The sequence below is a fragment of the Arvicanthis niloticus genome, chromosome 21, assembly GCF_011762505.2.
Source record: "Arvicanthis niloticus isolate mArvNil1 chromosome 21, mArvNil1.pat.X, whole genome shotgun sequence".
In the NCBI taxonomy this organism is placed as follows: domain Eukaryota; kingdom Metazoa; phylum Chordata; class Mammalia; order Rodentia; family Muridae; genus Arvicanthis; species Arvicanthis niloticus.
Genome location: NC_047678.1, coordinates 10,292,203 through 10,312,287, shown reverse-complemented (window position 1 = coordinate 10,312,287; position 20,085 = coordinate 10,292,203). Strand labels below are relative to the sequence as shown.

Below are 20,085 nucleotides of genomic sequence, written 5' to 3'. Positions count from 1 at the left end.
AATTCTTATCATGGACAGTAAAACACTGAATTCACTTACATCTGGAATTGTGTCCTTATGCTTATAGACCTAACAATTCATGTCAGTGTGCCAATGTAATGTCCATTTACCAATACTTAAACATGAGTGTGGCATATGAATCAGTTTCTCCTGAAAACATGTTAGACATGGAGAATCCTGAGCCATCCTCAGACTTAGGGAGTCCAAATAGTAATCTTAACATTGTCCTCAGGTGATCCCTACCCATGATAATGTTTGTGAATCACTGCCATAAATCAGTGTATTCATCAACTATTAATTTGCAGGAAGAAAGAACTTAGAATAACAAAAGCATGTATGTGGTAAAGGGTTTTATTACCAGCACTACAAAAAAAAAAAAAACTGTACATGTTAAATTCTGAAGGTGGGGCTTTTCTGGATATCCCTGGCAATTATATGTGGCTCCCTGTATAGACACATCCCTTCAACAGTAAATACATAGTCTAACAGCATAACCCAGGGGTAAAGTGCCTGCCTAACATGTACGAGGCTCTTGGTTTGATCACCAGTGGTGCAAAAATAATGAGAGTTTTGACAAAAATATATGAGTTACATATGTACATTTTCTTCAAGGATGTATTTGTACCTATAACTACATGCAATCTTAGCGTGTAAAGCTCTCTAGAGTTATGTGTGGCTGTAGGGGGTGCATTAGCGAGCCCATGCTGAGGCACCCCTTCCAGGTACCAGTCATAAGACAGATACCATATAAACTGAAGCTGGGGGGGGGGGCATTGAAAGGGAGGATTCAGAAGGGAATAAAGACAGAAAGAGAAGAGAGAGGGGGTGGGGAAAGAGAAGAGAAGCTGGCCAGAATGCATGTGGAGGAGGGGAGGGAAAAGGAGACAGAGAGACCAGAGGCTGGGTCATCAGAGAGAGAAGAGGGTCTGAGAGCCCCCTGAGGCTAAACAGTCCTTTTATAGCAAGCCAATCTCCTACCTGACTATTGCTAGGTAACTGTTGGGCAGGGCCTAGAAGAAATGCTAACACTAAGGCACCATGACAGGATCACTGATAATCGCTATTTCCCCAATGTTTTCAATCATCTGGAGCCATTATTTCCAGTAGTAATCAAAATTATAGGAAGACTCAGTGGCATAAAAGTTTCAGATACTAGGGGAAGCTGTACTTGATACTGAACGGTGCTGAAACCAAGGAAGAAGAGGTCACATTCATTTCATTCATTTAGCAAACAGGTTGTTAAAGGTCTCACAGGGCAATGTCTGAACCTTGAAGGTTCTAGGCCATTCTAAGCTACATAGCAAGATCCTGACTCAAAACAAAAGCAAAGAAAGGTCACATAAAATGTCTTGAATGTGGTGGCACACACCTCTACTCTCAGCATTCAGAAGACTGAGGCAGGAGGACTGTGCTGATAGGATCATGATAAGCTACACAGTGAGACGAGTGTGTTGGTGTATGTGTGTCTTAAAACAAACACAGTTTCAAGGTTTGAAGGTGAAATTCCTCCACCCACAGTCACATGTATCTGAACACTTAAGTCCCCCATCAGGTGGCACTGTTTCAGGGTGTTGTGGAACATTCTAACAAGTGGCTCACTGTGGGCATCAGAGCTCAAAGTGATAACTGGTTCTGACTCACCTCAGTAGGATTCTAAGTAACTTCCTATCTGGTCTTCTTGCTTATTTCTTTCCACTTCTCCAGTTTAAACGTGGTGATAAAACAGAAGACTATTCTGTTTAGGATATAAAGCCATTGCTATGCACAAAGCCTGGAGGCCCGACCTCCAATGCCACACAAGTTGAATGTGGCAATACCATATCTGTAATCCTAGCCCTCAGAATGACCAGAAGTTAAGTTCATTACTGACTTGCTGTGTCTTCATTCCCTCAATTAGGAATAACCTCTGAGATTACTTGTAAAGATGTACCTAGCCTTGGAAAGAGGGGATCTTTCTTTACAGGATCTACCAACAGCCTCAAGGGAAATATAAGTTATCTAGACCAAAATAGATGATTTCTATATTGCCATCAAACTTGATCTACTGGAACATGGTCTAACAAAAGATGGTTCTCTCTGTGTGTCTCTGTCTCTCTCTCTGTCTCTCTCTCTCTGTATCTCTCTGTCTCTCTGTCTCTCTTTCTCTCTCTCTCTCTCTCTCTCTCTCTCTCTCTCTCTCTCTCTCACACACACACACACACACACACACACACACACACACATCAAGTTTAATAATGGCTTGATATTCCTTCATTTAGCTACTTTTGTTCAAACCTCTCCAGTTTCTTGCTGTAGAAGCAGAAAGAGCAGTGATCACTTCTTGACTATTAGAAAATCAGACTGATAATATATAACCTGACTATTGCCTATTTTGGGGGAAAGTGAGTTCCACTTTTTGTATCTTGCCTTGGGAGAAAATATGAGTTGGTGAGAGAAAGAAGGCAAGAGAAGGTCAGAGAGGACAATGATTTTCTTTTAGTCCCAACACTGCTTATCTGACTGTCCTATCCATGAACCCCCCAAAAAGGCCAAAGAGTAAAGGTTGAGGAGAGAGCATCAGTGAAAAACTGTAAAGATCCAGGGACCCTGAGGATGGATATATATGAGTATGACATGGACCTAGGAAAAGGTAGGAAGCCTTTAAAGATTTTAGCCTCCATGAGGTTTAGCCTAGTAACACAGCCTTGTAGGTCACGAGCACATCCTTATGGGAAGGTCTCTACCTCATGGTAGAAGTACCAAAAGGACCCTTCCAGGTCATCATCAGTCCTTACTTCAATACCTGTCCCCTGTATTGAATGACAGACTCAAAACTGAAATCATGAAACACATTCAGAAACAAATATTAGTAATTTATTCATTAAAGTGGAAACAAAATATCTGCAACTCTGGAAAGTCAAGTTTTGTCCTCTATGTTATCTGTTTGTAAATGGAAATACCAAGTGCTGGTAACCATTCTCTCAGGAGCCAGGGTTCTCTCTGGTCAGTAGTGTTGCTTGAGGAGAAAGAGCATTTCCCAGATCTGCCCTGTTATCTGTAGAAAAGTCAGCCAGCCAGATTTAGGTTCAAACTTCTTTATGAAGCCATCTTCCTAAGAGAACAAATTGAACATTTAAAAATCGATGGAATGTTCTTCTCTCTACTCTCACTAGCTATAGTCATTATATTCTCAGCATTGTTCTCTACTCCAAGGCTAAACTTCTTTAAAAACCCAGTAGAAATATAGTTTCAGCTACACATGCTAGTTTTACTTCTTTTGTTTTGTAGCCACATATTAAGAAGTATCTTAGTCAATCTTCTATTGCTGTAAAGAGACACATAACCAAGGCAGCTCTTATCAAAGGAAGCATTTAATTGGGGGCTTGCTTTTAGTCTCAGAGGTTAGTCCATTATCATCATGACATGACACATGATGGCACACAGGCTGTTAAGCACTGTATCTTGATCTGATCCATAGGCAGAGAGAGAGAGAGAGAGAGAGAGAGAGAGAGAGAGAGAGAGAGAGAGAGGCAGGCAGGCAGACAGACAGACTTTGGAGTTGGCCTGGGCTTGTGAAACCTGTTACTGACACACTTTCTCCAAGAAGGCCACACCTCCTAATCTTATCAATCCTTTTGAATACTGCCACTTCCTAATGTCTAAGCATTCAAATATGAGCCCATGGGGACCATTCTTAACCAAACCACCAGAAGTGAAAAAGAAAACAAGTAATAATAATTTGAAAACATATGTAATTCAATGTATATTAAGTATGTGAATATTCTTTCAGTGTGTAGACAGTATGAAATCATGTTTGAGATGTTATATTATGCCTATCAGATATTCAAAATCCAAAGAGTAATACTTTCCTTTTCACTCAAAGTAGCTTTGTTTCTGATGCTCATTGGCTATAAGCTCTAGGGAAAGGAATTTTCTCTTTTTCTTCTCTTTATCTTTTAATTGCTTAGCACTGAAAAATATTTATATTTATATTTATATTTATATTTATATTTATATTTATATACTGTATTCCCCTTAGAAGTATAAGGACTCATAGTAAATCCAAACTAAACCAATGTACTTGAGCCTAAGAAAATGTTGATTTATCATTTCCACTGTAATTCCTTTAGAGACTAGCCTTTTTCTTTCAACTAGGAAAACCCAGACTGGTAGAAATGATTCAAGCCTCTGAACACACACACACACACACACACACACACACACACACACACACACACCAATGAATTGTAGCACACTGTAACAACATTTTTACAACTTAAAATCTATAATTCTATGTTGGTTGGAAATTACTTCCACCTTATGCTAATTGCTATTTTATCTAATGAGTACAGTGAAGCTGGGAGCTGGGGGTGGGGGAAGTTACCTAAGTTAACAGAACTCATTGTGTGGTAGCACACTGTGGTTTAGGTACTTGTGAGACAGAGACAGGAGGATTACTGTAAGCAAGTCTTAACCACACCGTGAGTTCTGAGCCATCCTGGGCTACAGAGCAAGGCACTGTGCCACAAATTAATAAACGTTAATATAATTCTTTGCCTGGACAGAGTGTGGGATGCAAACATTTCACTCCTTTTCACTCCCCATATTTCAAAACAAACACAAGAAAGGCTACAAACATTTATATTTGTTGTTTTGAGATAGGATCATATGTAGTCCAGGCCAGCCTAGAACTCACCAAGTAGCAAGAAATGACCTTGAACTTTTGAATCTTCTGTCTCTACCTCCTAGCTCTGGAATTACAGCCATGCCCCATCATGCTGGGTTCAGGCAGTACTGGAGATAGACCCCAAGACCTCGTGCATGGTAAGCGAGTGCTCTACCAACTGAGGTGTATCCCCAGACTGTGCTTGCAGCGTGTGTTTGCATGTTCTCTGCATCACCACCCCTAATATAGTTTATGTTTATCTAGCAAACATTCGCTCTGCATCTTGTAAGTTCCAGAATTCAAATGTCCCCAAATGTCTGAACCCTAATGGGCCTAATCCAAAACCAGCGAATCAGATACAGCTCCCTGAGAGTCAGAGGACTCTGGAAGTCTCTGCAGATCTTGAAAGTAATAGTTGTGGAATCATCAGCAAACTAGGGGAATCATTACCAGCCAGGGGAATTTCCCATGTGAATAATTTACCAAGAAAGTGTCTGCGTGCTGTGCACAGGGTCAGCTGTGACACACGTGATGTCATGTCCCAACAGAAAGAAGACATTGCTCATTCCCCTGTTTCCTCATCTTCTAACCTTGCATTCTCACGTATTTCCCACAGTCTCGGGGTCTTTAGACATTTCCGGTTCCCCTTCCCCTTTAGAAGCTACAGTGGTAGCTTCTAAAATGATCTTTTATTAACAGGAGAGCCAATCATTGTCTGGGCAGTTAACATGCTAACTTGTTACATATTTTCAACTTCTAAGGTAAAGGAAAAGAAAAAGCTAAATGAAGATAAAAATAGTTGAAATATGTACATATATACATTATATACACATACATACACACATACATATATAGATATAGATATAGATATAGATATAGATATCCATTTTCCCTTCCTACTGGGCCATCCGACCATTGGCGCAGACCTGTGGCTGTGTGTTTTCTACAAAATGAACCATTCAAAGTAAACTAAATCATCAGAGCATATATGCCAAATGCACTGTGGGAAAAAAAGAAAAAGTACCAGTTTGCCATGCCTGAGTCTAGTGACTCACTATAGAGTGCTGTTTGCCATTAGCAGAATATAGCTGGAGTACAGTATTGAGATTGCTTGTAACTGGTCTCAAACACCTCTTCTGTCATGTTTACAACATAAGCTCACTGCTATAAAAGAAAAGATCTAACTAAGAACCTGCATAGAAGCTTTGTGAAAGTGGTGTGTGTGTGTGTGTGTGTGTGAGAGAGAGAGAGAGAGAGAGAGAGAGAGAGAGAGAGAGAGAGAAAGAGAGAGAGAGAGAGAAAGACAGAGAGACAGAGAGACAGACAGAGACAGATAGACAAACACAGAGACAGAGATGTTCTTTTATATCTCTACTACTGTATTTATGCTAATACCTCTGTGAGTCCCAGATGATGAACACGTTTCTAGAGATTCTAAGAGATGATTCCAAACCCTTCATTCATTTGTATTTTAAGAATTCATGCAATACATTAGGAAGGAGTTAGATTTTTGAGGAACAAATATTCTGTGTCTTCCACATGCTGTGCTAGACAACGAGAGCATAGTGTAAACCTATGGAGCTTGTAAGGTTCTTTGCTACAGGCTCATTTGTGGCCTCGGGGCTAAAAGACACTTGCCTTCATTTAAGGTACACACAGTGCAGCAGAAAATTTTCTGAGTTCTTCCAGCCAATTAGAAGAAACATAATCAATATCTGACATGTTTCACCTAGACCCAAATCAGGCCAAGTTAGAAAGAACAGTAGTTAAAAACATTGAAAAGGAGGACTAATTTATAGTAAGACAGCACTAAGCAAGCAGACTTGCAACAAAACAGAAATGGAACAGCCACTGTTTAATACAGTCGATTGCACCAAACTTTCAAACACTTGTAATTAATGAAGACATAAAAAATTTTAGAAGATAAGAAAAAAACTAAAAATAAATAAATAAATAAATAAAGCCATTGAAAACCAGGCAAAAGATATAAACAGGCAATTCTAAGAATTAGTCAATAAACTTGAATATACTATGCTCAACATAAAGAGAAGCTGTACTAGTAACCAAGGGGAAAATGAATTAACACAAGATAACTAATTCTATGTATTTAGTGTAACAAAGTGGAGACATTTAATAGCTTACTAGGACCTTATATTAGTCTACTTGAACTAAGGAAATACTGGACACTCTTAACATGCTTCTGGCAGGTTTATAATTTGGTAGAACCACTATGGAAGAGAAAATCTAGTAATTTCAAAGTAAATATACACCATGTAGCAAATAACTCTACAAGCAAAGATCCACCCTAGAAAACATGCCTACACACGGGAGACACTGTACCTATACAGTGTATTCAGTGAAGCACTACTTTTGACAGAAAGGTCTGGAAATAACTCAGATAAATATACTCCAGCTGGAAGAGACCAGCTCTTCAACAACACACACACAACAAAACACATTAGGAACTCTTTTAATTTTTATTTAGAGTGCTAGGGGTTGAATTAGAGATCTTGTTCACATAATACAGGGACTCCATAATTGATGTACCTCACTACCTCAGACGATAAAATACTCATTAAAGTGTTATATTGAGTGCCCTGGGTTGACAAAAACAGATACAGAGTAAATCCATGTACTGTTTTGGTGGGGGGATGAAAGAGTCCTCCCTGTGACCAGAGGGCCTTCTGCTGGCCTTCCGCTGACTTACTATGCAGTTGAAGGTGACCTTGAAGGTTTGGTCCTCCTATCTTTGTTTCCTCAGTTCCAGAATGGGCACTTCCATGTATAGCCCAGGTACCAGTTTGCAAAATATTTCCCAGAAAGACTACCGCAGGCTAAGGACACTGACAGAACATGTGCTCAGATTGCATTAGGCTCTAGGTTTGATCCCTGGTGACAAAGGGCTGGGGTTGGGGGAGTCTGGTTAGCCACCCATGGTAGTGTGCTGAGAAGATGGAGTTAGTCAGTATGTAAGTAATGAATGTGCAGAACTGTATGTGTGGTTGACTGTTAGAACACAGTGAAGTACGTATGACAATATTTAATACCAGTTCTTTCTGTACTCGCTCTCGATTGTCATGAGAAACCCTAGTAAAAGACAGGCACTTGGGGATCTGCACTGCTGATTCTGAAAATATGGTTTAAAAAAAAAAAAAAAAAACGGCGCTGTTCTCAGGCTCAGACCTCACAGCTAGAATTAAAGCTGGGGATTCAAATGTTGTCCAACTAAAGAAAAAGGGAGGGGTGTAGCTGGAGAGATGGCTCAGCAGTTAAAAAGACTGACTGCTTCCAAAGGTCCTGAGTTCAATTCCCAGCAACCACATGGTGGCTCCCAACCATATGTAATGGGATCTGATACCCTCTCCTGGTGTGTCTGAAGACAGCTTCAGTGTACTCACATACATTAAATAAATATATAAATCTTATTTTTAAAAGTCTTTAAAAAAAAAAAAAACATTTCCAGTAGGGGCCACTAGAAATGACCCAGGGGAATTATTTTTGTTTAATTTTATTTAAGGGCATCTAAAAATAAGGCATACAAACAGACTGAAGTCCTTTGATTGTTATTTTCTTGTTTGTTTTAATTAGTAAGGAAACTCTTCATTCCTATTCTTCAACAGGAAAATGTATAAAAAAAAAAAAAAAAAAAAAAGTCATCACACATACCCAGCCTCCATTCTGCCGTATCCATTCTCCTGTGTTATTCATTATGAATTCTGCCACAAAACTGGAAACTTGCTTGTAAGCACCCACATCCAGGGCAATCTGCTCTTGTGGAAGTTTTTTGAGGAGAACGCCCCCAAAGGCAAATACAGTCACAATCCTCCCCCAGTTAATGATGCCATCTTCAAATTCTTTTTCCATCACCTGGTTGAATATTATTCTGGCAGTATCTATGGATTCCACATGAAAGCCATCCAAGTATGGCTTCAGATTCTTTTCAACTTCCTTCTGAACAGAGAATGCAACCCTTTGTAGCACTCTGGATGTTTTGCTTGGAGCCGATTCAAAGGCAGGTACTTGCAGGACATACTGAAGATAGTTCTCAGCCAGGGAGTGGATGTACACGGACTCACAGTCAGTCATCTTCCCTGGCAGAGCTGACTGGAGCTGTCCACGTAGAGGCCAAGGAGGCAAAGACTGCAAAGATAGGGCTTGTCAGGGGAGGAACCCTAATCATATCTGGAGGTTGCTGGAATTTCTGTTTGCATCATGTCACAGTGTCCTTCCTTCTCGTCACTTTGGTGCGTGGGTTGTATGTGAAAGCCAAAGTTCACACCGTGAAGGAGGCGAATGTTTCAGAACAACACACCACTTCCTCTTCCTCTTACGATTCTGTTTAAAAGTCAAAAATGAGAGGATGTGGAGAAACAAGATCCTTGTAAGTAGCTGGGAGCTAAAGGCCCTTCAAAGTCCCTCTGGGAATAGTGCTTGAGAAGGAGATATACTGGGTTGAGAGGAGAAAAAGCTAGCTCCTTTCATCAATTTATAATTTCTGATAGAAAACAATCTGGCTTAAAACCAACTCAGTACATACTTCTTTTTAAGTATTCATTTATTTTTTTCTTTGTATTTGCCTGAGTGTATGTATATGTATCACGTGCATGGCCAGCCACAGAAGCTAGAAGAAGGCATTGGATTCCTTAGAATATGAGTTACAGGCTGTCTGGTGCAGGTGCTGGGACAGAACCTGGGATCCCCAGAAACAGCAGCAAGTGTTCTTAATTCCTGAGTCACCTCTCTAGTCCTTAAAACATCTTATATTGTATACATTATCCATTATCTGGGTTAGAAATCATGGGAGAAATTAGGAATACTGACCTAAGAGTCATAGTGCCTCGTCTCAGTTGTAGACAAATCCTTCTTCCTGTTTATTGTGACTTTGGCCTGAACTTGAAAAAGGAAGCCATCTAGACCGACTTTAGAGGCTTGGGGTGAAGCTAAAGGAGATGACCTAAATACTGCTCCTGTTACTGTGTCTGGTGAGATGTAGGTGCTTCATGATGCTCCTCTTCATTCTGTCATGAATGAATGATGATTTGGGTTACCCCCTGGCCCAGTGAGTACAGAACTTCCAGAGTCCACAATCTGAAGTTAAGAGAAAATATATCATTTTGTTGAGTTTTGATAAGCAACTCTGAGAGCTTAGTGGAGACTTGTGAAATCAGTGGTTAAGGCAACAGTGAAACTTCGAATTGGACCTTGCGTATCCTCACCTAAGTATGTAGCAGTGAAAGCAGCTGCTGAATGCACAAGAGATGAGGAGCTATGTTTCTCTGACAACTTCAGGCTGAAGAGCCAGTGATGAAAAAATAGAAAAAAATTCATATCCTTGGAAATATCAAATGTTTCCTCCTTCTGTTTCCCTCCTTCCATACATGCAACAACTTTGATTCTTTGCATCGGCATCTTATGAGCAACAGCAAACACAGAAGAGAAACTCATTCACAACTTGTATTTATGAACCGGTACTATAAAGTTAAGGAGGGAGGGAGAGAGGCTGCTTAGAGTGCTAGGAAATAGAAACCTGTGGTCGCCATGGAAACACTGATAGGCATTTGAAACATTGTGGTAGACATCGATTCAAAGCCAGCTGGCCTATCTTAAACCCTCCACCAACTTTGCACTAGAGGCCACAGGCCCCATTCATGGTCTGTTTCCATTCAGTGACGGCAAGGCAGGACTGTGAAGCCACACTCCCATACAAGCCGATGTCCTCAGAAGGAAACTGGTTATATAACTTTCCGCAGCATGTAGATTATATTAACCTGTTTCCTGAGAGCCCTGCAAACCCACTTCCCACACTCTTCTTTCTTCCTCACAAGGGTCAGTTCTGAGTTCCTCTCTTGCAGCTTGCCAATGTCCTCTGGCTCCCACCCTACCTCCTCTCACAGCACTTTCTTCAGCTTATCTCCTCACGTCTATTTAGCACAGAATTTTCTCTTTTGGAGTATACATACAGAACAGAAAGCTCATGTGCCTAGAGCCATCACAGTTCTCTAATATTTTACCTGCAAAAGTCCTCTGTGACTATTTCCGTTAGCTCATAGATCACAAGGCCAGAACTCCTTTCTGACCTTTAATGGTATTTGAGCATCCTAAGAACCACCACAATGATAGGAGGATTGTTTGCCCCTCTCTCACAGTCCTATGATGTTCAGAATTTCTGAAAAAGTAATCAAAGAATGTGGCTTAAGATTTCAACATTCTTCTGTGGTCAAGGGTACCTTTTCCATATCTTCTTATCACTCCACCTATTGCCTTAAGTCTGGACCCAGGAAAGGCGAATAGCTGGTCTTTGTTGAATAGTTGAAATACACTTAAGTCAAAACTAGGTCCAACTATATTTCAGTTTTACATTTCTGAAATATTTGTCCAAAGAGGAGCTACCTTTATTTTTTTTTAAAAATGTGGCTTTACTTAATTTATTTTGGAGAGTTTCCAAATAATTATATTTTGAGGCTAGATGAAAGAAAAAAAGAAAAATCCCACACACAGTACCATTCAAAAATGGAAGTTTATATATCAATAAAATGCAAAAAGTCTAGGGCAGAATAGTACCCAGAGGGCAATGTGGATGAGAATCAAGTAGCCTGACCAGGAAGCATGTCTGAAGACATGAAAAGTATCACCCACTATGACTACAGTCTGTGACCATGGATCTTCATTTCTGGATAAGTTGATATGTAGAATTTTGTATAAAAATAGAATCTACACCAATACACTCTGAGCAGGTCCACTATAACATGTGGAAACTGAAAACCATATGTTTATTAGATCACTCCATAATTACACACTAAAGAACAATGTACCCAGACTGTGTTATATGGATGGGTGGGTGGATAGATAGATAGATAGATAGATAGATAGATAGATAGATAGATAGATAGATAGATAGATATCTCTACCAACAACACTACCAACAACAAAAATACATCCATCTTATGAATAGTTTTCAGTCCAGAAAAAAACTATAGTATGTTCTACATAGTCCAAGGATTTGCTAAATGGAATAATTAGAAGAGGTCACTCTAGAAGGTTCAAATATAGAGATACTTCCTGAATGACAAAATATGATGGTCCTAGACCGAGGCCATGCATCCATTCTGAAGCTCTGAGTTGTGTCCATTGTGAATTAAGTAGGACAGGTTGATTGGGGAGATAGAGACTATGGAAGAATAATTGCCAATATTTATGTATTTAAAAAGTTTTTTGGCCTAGGGTCTGGGATTTATCTTAGCGGTAGGGAAGCTGGTTAGCATACTTGCCGGGGTCAATGTCAGCAACACAAATACAGAATAAAAACAGCTATGGCCTAACCAAATCTTTCTCTGTGGTTATTTTATCCAGAGGCTTCTATTGAAGAAGCATGATAGCCCAGCCAAGACTGAAGGGACTGCTTGTGACTGCCATGAGAACAAAAATAATTTGTGCCATCTTAAAAATGAATATTTTTGATGTTAATGTTTTATTAGTGTGTAAATCCTTGTGTATTTTCATTGCACTTACAAAAGTACTCCTATGTTCAGTTATCTATACTTATAATAAGCCACCCTCTCAATACTCAAGGTTTAAAATAGTAATTGTGTGTGTGTGATGACCTTGACATTTGACATATTCAATAGTTCTCATTGCTATTTGTTCCTCAATATCTAGGATTTGACTGAAATGACTAAAAACAGTTTGGGCTCCTTTGTGTTCTAAACAAGAAGAAGCACTAGATGTGATAGAAAACAAGAGAACGTAAAGAACCCCAAGGCAGAATTGCATCCCAGTTGATGCGTATCCACAGTGATGCAAGCTACAGCACAACATAAGTAACTTTCAAAAGAAACTACTGAGCTCAACTTCTCTTTTCCCCAAAGGAGGAACCTGAAATTTAATGAGCTTTCTGCTGCTTCCTCAGAGGTGGCATAGGGTGCAGGGGTAGGGGCGAGTGGGGAAGGGGAGCTCTCACCCTGCTTGGCTCTTTCTCTCTTCTGATTTTAGCATAACTACTTCCCTATTCAGAAGCCCTAACCAAGGCAAATTGTTTGTTGAGAAGAATAATTTTTACTTATATAAAATGAGGACATGACCACTCCAAAATATGGGTGAGAAGTTTTCAATTGCAGATTCGAGGGAGAATACAGCCAGACGTATCTGGAAGTGTCCAGAGCAGGAAGAGAAAATAGACTAAACAGGATCAGTAGACAGAACTGGACCATGGAGGGAGGGGGATCAAGAGAGAAAAAGAAGACAGAGCAAAGACAAGAGAACCAGAAGAAGGGACCAAGAACCAAAAGAGCAAAAAGAGGATGCATAGTTGAAATGAAAGGGTTATATAGAAGTGAGAAGCTGGGGAGAGGGAAGCCCATGAGCTGGAGAAGTTTAGGGTAAGGGGTGAGGTGAGAAGAGCTGAGAGTTATAGGGTGAGCCATGGACTCTGTAACAAATATTGGCAATGCTGAGAGAGGCTAAAGGCCAGAATGCTCTTTGGTATGCTAAGAAGTACTGTGGTTAGCCATTTGTCCTCAGTTTCTTTTGGACCTGACGCATTAACACAGTTGGAACACAAAAGACTGAGCTGAATAAGCATGTCTATATGTCCTCCATGACCTCTTTCGGTCTTGTGGGTCAGGCCTCCATGGTCAGAAAAATCCACTGGAGACAAACGAATGCTCCCAGTTTCCTATTTGTTTGTTTTCTTTTTGCTTAAAAAAAAAATACAAACAAAACCTAGAGGTTCACTGTGACAAGGTTCCTAGCAAGAGCTACATTTCTCAAGAAGGAAACTAAGCTTCAAGCTACCCTATGAGCCAAATACAAGCAGTTCCCCTATTTTCCTTCCTATGTTCAGGAGAAAGGCTCTAGAGGATTCCAGAAAGACCCAACTAGTTGTGAACTCAGTGGATAGATAGATAGATAGATAGATAGATAGATAGATAGATAGATAGATAGATAGATACCCAACAAAGCAGAGAAGTGCCAAACAACCTGGCTAGTGGGTGGTCTAAGGATAGAGAGGCATGAGGAGATGAAAGGAGAAAGGATGGGGGAAGTGAGCAAAGGAATAGAAAACCAGGGGAGAGGTTATCATTAAGGATAGCCCATGCATGCTACAGTGTCAGGAGCCATTGAGGAAGAAGCTAGAAACCAGCAGATGATCCTCCTGAGATGGGTCTGCCTTGTATTATAAGCCAGGACAGATTTTCTCCAATAGGCAAGGCCCAGGATAAATACATTTTAGGAAAGATTCCTGCTATTAATATGCTTTTCCTGTTATTAAATATTATTAAATATATATAACAATCACTAGGTATCAGCCCACCCTTTTGAGCAGATCTCTGCAGAACAACAAAGATGGACTGTCTTATAGTGATGCTATATAGACAAATAGATGATTTCTTAATCCTTAATGATGATCCTATTAAGAATTCCTAAAATTATATTAGTAATTATTAAACTCTTTTATAGTGGGACTGCTATTAGGTTCTCTCTGATAATCAAAACTGCATTGAGGACTCTGCCAGCCTTTAGTGTCATGAGTTAATTGCTTCTGAGATAGCAAGCAGGCATCTGCTACTCAGAGCATATTCCAAGAGATTGTAAAACCATTAACCAAAAATCATAAAAAGGAAACTAACAATTTACTATAGGTGCTAGGGCAAAAGATAAAATATTGACTGATTCTATCTATATAAAACTATTTGTAAAGGAGACTATTTTGTTTCCATTCTATATTTTGGACAGTGTTTTCCAAAACAAGATGACTGCAACTATATGACTTTATTTCTGTGTTATCTATTCTAGCCTAACTGGTATTGTTACAGTACCATGCTGTTTTTGTCACAAGAACTATGTAATACAATTTGAGGTGGAAAGTGTCCTACACAATTCTCTCTACTAAGGACTGCATAAGTTATTAGGAGCACTGTGCTTCCATATGAGGATTAATTTTTTTTCTCATTCTGTAATGTCATTGCTTTGATTTTTGTTATTTATTACCATCTACTGTTTTAGAGTTCCGACTGTTTTGTTTTCTAAGACATTGAGGTACACTCTTAAGTTATTTACTCTACTTAGTTCTGTTTTTGTAAAGTACTCAAAATTCTATTTTTCCCTCATAGAACTGCCTAGTTATATCCCAAAAGTTCTGATATAATGTGTTCTCATTTTCATTTTGTTCTAGAATTTTTAAATCTTCAACAACCCCACTAGTCATGAAAGAATGTACTGTTGAATTTCTGTGTATTTCTGTCATTTCTGTTTTTATCTTGCTACGTACTTACAGGTTTATTTTAACACTGGTCTGATATGATACAAGATGTTATTTGGTAATTTTATACTTGCTTAGATTTGATTTGTGGTCTAGAATGTGGTCTGTGTTAGAAAAGGTTGATAGGCTCCTGAGGAGGGTGTTTGTACTATTTCTGTTGGATGAAATGTTCTGTGTACACTGTTAAGTCCATTTACTGTATAATTTAACTGAATTTTTGGTTGACTTTAGTTTGGATGACCTGTTTTGAAATGAGAGTAGGGTATTGAAATCACTCAATATTATTGTAGCAGGATCTACCTGATCTTTTATGTCTGCTGGTCTTTGTTTTTATAAACTTGGGGATATCAATAGTAACACATATATTTTTCATTGTCATATTTTCTTAATAATTTTGTTTCCTTTTTTATTATAAAGTGGTTTTCTTTATCTATTTCTTGTTTTGACTTGGATCTACCTCCTTTGACTAGCAAGTTGTGTTCCTTAGAGATAACAGAAAGTTGGATCTAAATTCTTTAACTCAGTTAGCCAGTCTTTTCTCTTCACTGATGAATCTAGTTTTATGTATGGTTATCACTAAGCTATACTTACTGAGTCTGATAATTTGTTGGCTGTTTGTTGTTTGATTTTCTCTGCAATCATGATATTAGGGGAGGTTCAGATTTATTGAGCTGGACCTGATGAGCACTTTCTCAGCTCTTCTTTGTTTGTACATCTGTCTCTTAAAGTGTATGTTTCCTGTGTTTTGGTATTTAACCCTGTCCTCCTTCCTCCTCCACTTATAGGATTCCTTTAAGCATTTTCTTCAGAGATACATTAGTACTTATGAACTGACTTGGTATGTGCTTGCTTTGAAATCCTTATTTTCTTTCATTTCTATTTAAAAATATGTCTTCATGATGTAAAAATCTTGATTGGCAGTGATTTACTTTCAGGGCCTGAAATACATCATGTCATGATTCCCTGCCTTTGAAGGTTGCCAATGTTGTTTAGATGTTTCTACATTTGTAATTAATTGGTGGATTACTCTTAAATACTTCAATACTCTTCTTTGGCTCTGTATTTTTGACATATTGACTATAATATGTCTCTAGTCTTATAAGTACATACACATGTAAGTACATACACATGTAAGTACATACACAGAGAAGTACTCTGGCCATATCATCTGGTAATCTAGAAGGTTCTTGGTTTGAATGACTATTTTTATGTCTAATATTTAGGAAATATCCTGCTGTAATTTTCTTAAATAAGTTCTCTATGACTTCTTAATGTTTATCTCAGCTTTTTTTCCCTTCTCTAAATTTGTGGCTTTGGTCTATTGATTATAGCTCAGAGCTATTGGACATTGGGGCTATACTCATTTATTTTCTTTTTTCATTAATATTTGGGTGTATACTTCATTCACATTATTTTGTGTTATTACTGAGTCTGTACTAGAAAAATGTCTGATGTTTGCATGAGCTGCCTTTCCAGTGGGAGTTTTCCTTTTCTCTCTCTCTCTCTCTCTCTCTCTCTCTCTCTCTCTCTCTCTCTCTCTCTCTCTTTGTGTGTGTGTGTGTGTGTGTGTGTGTGTGTGTACCAGGGGGACCTTAGCTGGCAGCACTTAACTGCATTATGGACTGCCCAGATTCTTTCATCTTCCTTAAAGACCCCCAGATTGTACCTCTTGGGATAGCTTTTAGCTGAAGCTTGTGGCTCAAATACATTGGGAACATAGAGAGCAACCATAGCAGACAGAGGTCTGGCATTTGTACTTTCAGAGCCTCTTAACTGTTAACCTACTGGAGGATTGACACCAGGCATTTTGTGTACTTTGCTGACACTTCAGAATTCTCGGGCTCTACATTTTAACAACACACGGCATTTCCAAACTTGATCCACCTTCTGGCTTATGGATCAAAGCTACTAAACTCTAGGTAAATTCTTGTTGTGAACCACTCTGGTCCACGTTTGGGGTCCAAAATGTTGTGGACCACTCTATCAGTGTTGGAACCCGCACTGCCAAAAGCCTTGGGGGCTAAATTGTTAGAGCCTGCACTGCTCCAAGCTGCTCCAGTCTGAGGGTCGGGGTTCAGCAAGAGAGAGAGTGAGGACGGACACGAAGAATGGAGACCAAACAGAGTGTGATTCACTCCTGTTTATTCTTCAGTCTCTCTTCTTCTCTCCAAGTCCCTAGTTCCAAGTCCCTAATTCCTAGCACCCAATCCTAGTTCCAGTTGCTAGTCTTTTTCCCAATTCCAAGTTCTTTCTCCAAGTGCTAAGTGCCTAATACCTAATTGCCTGTCTAGAGTCTCAAGTGCCTACTACAAGTGCCTAATACTTAATAATAATTTCTTCTGTCTGCCTCTCACCTTATATATGTCTCACTTCTAAGCCATGCCTCTAAGTCACAGCCTTAAGTCACGCCCTTAGGTCTTATCTCTGTAGACCAGGCTGGCCTCGAACTCAGAAATCTGCCTGTCTCTGCCTCTCAAGTGCTGGGATTAAAGGTGTGTGCCACCACCACCCGAGGTCTTATCTCTAAATCACACCTGTAAGTCTCACACACCCAAGGGAAGATCCTGGGTATCTAAACAAGATGTTATCAGAGTGTGCTCAGCTGTTGTAGGCTGTTGTAATCAAGTCTCTTGTCAGGGTATATGGCTCAAAATGGCTGCAAGGATGATAGCCGCCTCTGTCGGCTCCCCAAAAATTCTCAGTTAATGTCTGTTGAAGTTGACAGTAGCATAAGCTAACCTCCTGCCTGCTGTATCTTGGAAATACCAGATATGCCACAAAACTCCACAATTCCATGTTTATACGTAACCAAGCCATATATGGAGAATATGTCCCCGTGAGAATCTCCATTCAATATTTGTGTATGAGTTATATCTCAGGATTTATGGGATGGAAGCTTGGTCTCCAGTATGGTAGTATTGAGAGCCTATGGAAAATAATTACATCATGACAGGTTCCACCTCAGAAATGGGGTAATACTATAGACAAAGAGTGGGCATGACCTGGCAGGAGTAAGTTAATGCCTGTTGAACTGTGTAGTTAGAAATGGACATACATGTCCTGTACATGTACACCTTTTCCACATGCCTGGTACCCTTTCTGATCTTCTGTGAATGTATTAGTCAGAACACTCTTCCAAGGATATCAGGCAGCACAATACTATGTAGACATTCTAGCTATTAGAATCATGAGTCAAATAACATTTTTCTTTCTATATTGTCTCAAAATGAAGTATACTAAGAAATAAAGCAGAAAAAGTCAGTCCTCACCATAATATGAGTACCACAATGATGACGAAGAGCTGTTAGTGCCCGTGTTTCTCAATCTGTCAAGCCAATAAAATGAATAAAGTCCAGGACTAGTAAGATAGTGTAGCATTCCCCTCCGGCTGGAATAGGGGCCTCAGCCATATGTTTTTTCCTGCCATGATATTCCAGAGGAAAATCCAATTTATAGGGAACCATTATATCAATGATCTGATAGCCAAAGGGAAGGAAATAAATTGTTTTATTTAGAATACTTTTGCTCTTGGTAGTATGGTTATTCACAAGGTCTTTGCTTTCTGATACACTTGGGAGACATTTATCTATCAGGTTAAAGGTAATTTCCAAAGGAAACCCCCTTCCTTTGTCATCTCAGGCACCAGCCCTAGATTTAGGTGGATTTAATAATCATAGGTCTCCACCATGAGAAAATTTTGGGGGGTTTCCAGAACCCTTTCTTCCCACTTCCCATTTCTTATGCCACTTGAGATATCACATATTTTTTTAAGTAAGCAGGGGTTGGACATAAAGCAGAATTCCTAAACACTTGACCAAGCCTCCCACTGAAATCAAATTTCTATCCTTAGAACTGAGTTTCGCTCACAGATCTTAGTTTAGATGTGAAGAATTAATGATGAGTGGTAAATTCTACCATTTCATTGTGACTATTCTACTCTGCCACACTTGGAAACTATAGGGGAAGGAGGAAGTGGTATGTATGAAATACTATGAAGGGATACTTGCATTCCTCCCTTTGGTACTGAACAGCTTAGACAGTGGGTGCCAAGAATCACATGCAGGGAGAAGCAACAAGCTAGGACCCATGGACACACCAGAAAGAGGACTAATTTTCTGGAAAGAGACTTACAACATATCATATCAATTTTCAGGAGAGACTGAAGTTCAGGAGGAGGAAATAACTTGACCAGCACTGCCCAGCTATAGATACTTCTTGATTTTGTTTAAAACTAAACCTCATAGGATTCTGAGGACAATCTTGGTAGAGGAGTCAAGAGACCTTAGTTCCGCTTCCCAGTGTACCACCACATCCAAGATCAACAGGTTTTCAAAGGGTGCCATCTTGTGTTGTTCAGTGGGAATGCAGAAGAGAAATCAGGGTGGTTCAGTGGGGCTAAAGCTAAAAAGAAAGAGAGAGAGAGAGAGAGGGAGATAATATTATTATTTTCTTTTCTGCCTTTCATTATTAATAGTGTGTTGAGGTTTGATCTGTTGCCATTTATTGTAATGGTAAATACTGGTTCCCAAGATCTGGCTGCCCTCAATGAGGGCTTCCTTGGTAATGAGGAAATCATCACACATACCAAGTGATGCTATGTAACTTTGCTCCTTAATTTAAAACTATTGGTTAAATATGTTGACAGCTTGTATCTGGGCAGAAGAGAGGTAGGCAATGTTTCAGTTCCTGGGCTTGGGGGTCTGAGGCAGAGAACACCAGGCGAGAAAGAAGAGGAAGGAAGGAGATGCCAGGGGTAGATGGATAGTGAGAACATGGCCATGAGGGCCAGCTGTTTGGAAAGGAGTGGCCTGCTAGAAACATGGCAAGTTGTATCTGAGGGTTATTGACAGGGAAGTAGACAAAATAGCATAGAGGATTGATATCTTCCCAGCTCTAGTGCTTTTAAGGCTTTATTATAAATAGAAAAGTTTTGTGTCTTTTCTTTGGGAACTGAATGATGTAAGGTAGGGTAGAAACTGCCAATTAATTTTTACTACAACAATTATGTCTTTAATTGAACCATTGAGGACAGGTAGACAAACATGACTGGTTAGGGGCTGTCTTACTTACTTTTCTATTCTTGTGATAAAACACCAAGTCCAAGTCAACTTGTAAAAGAAAGTATTTAACTTAGAGGATAAAGTTTCAGAGAGTTAGAATCCATGGCCACCAAGGCAGAGAG

The 20,085-nt window shown here is 39.5% G+C and overlaps 2 protein-coding genes across 4 annotated transcripts in view; one reads left to right on the top strand and one right to left on the bottom strand.

Annotated features, from left to right (window-relative positions):
• Positions 1–20,085, top strand: part of LOC117693636 (uncharacterized) — an 80,638-nt gene that overhangs the window by 847 nt on the left and 59,706 nt on the right. Inside the window, exon 3 of one of the 3 annotated variants that reach the window (XM_076917376.1) lies at positions 4,729–4,803. The exons of the other annotated variants lie outside the window; for them this stretch is intronic. Within the exon in view, the coding sequence (XP_076773491.1) occupies positions 4,755–4,803 (49 nt within the window). The 5' untranslated portion in view covers positions 4,729–4,754. The remainder of the gene's footprint in view (positions 1–4,728; positions 4,804–20,085) is intronic. 3 annotated transcript variants of the gene reach the window in all.
• Bcl2a1 (BCL2 related protein A1) lies at positions 2,832–8,909 on the bottom strand. The gene is made up of 2 exons (XM_034484102.2): positions 8,312–8,909; positions 2,832–3,091 (listed from the first exon to the last, which is right to left on the bottom strand). The coding sequence occupies exons 1-2, from the start codon at positions 8,729–8,731 to the stop codon at positions 2,984–2,986; spliced, it is 528 nt and encodes a 175-aa protein (XP_034339993.1). The 5' UTR covers positions 8,732–8,909; the 3' UTR covers positions 2,832–2,983.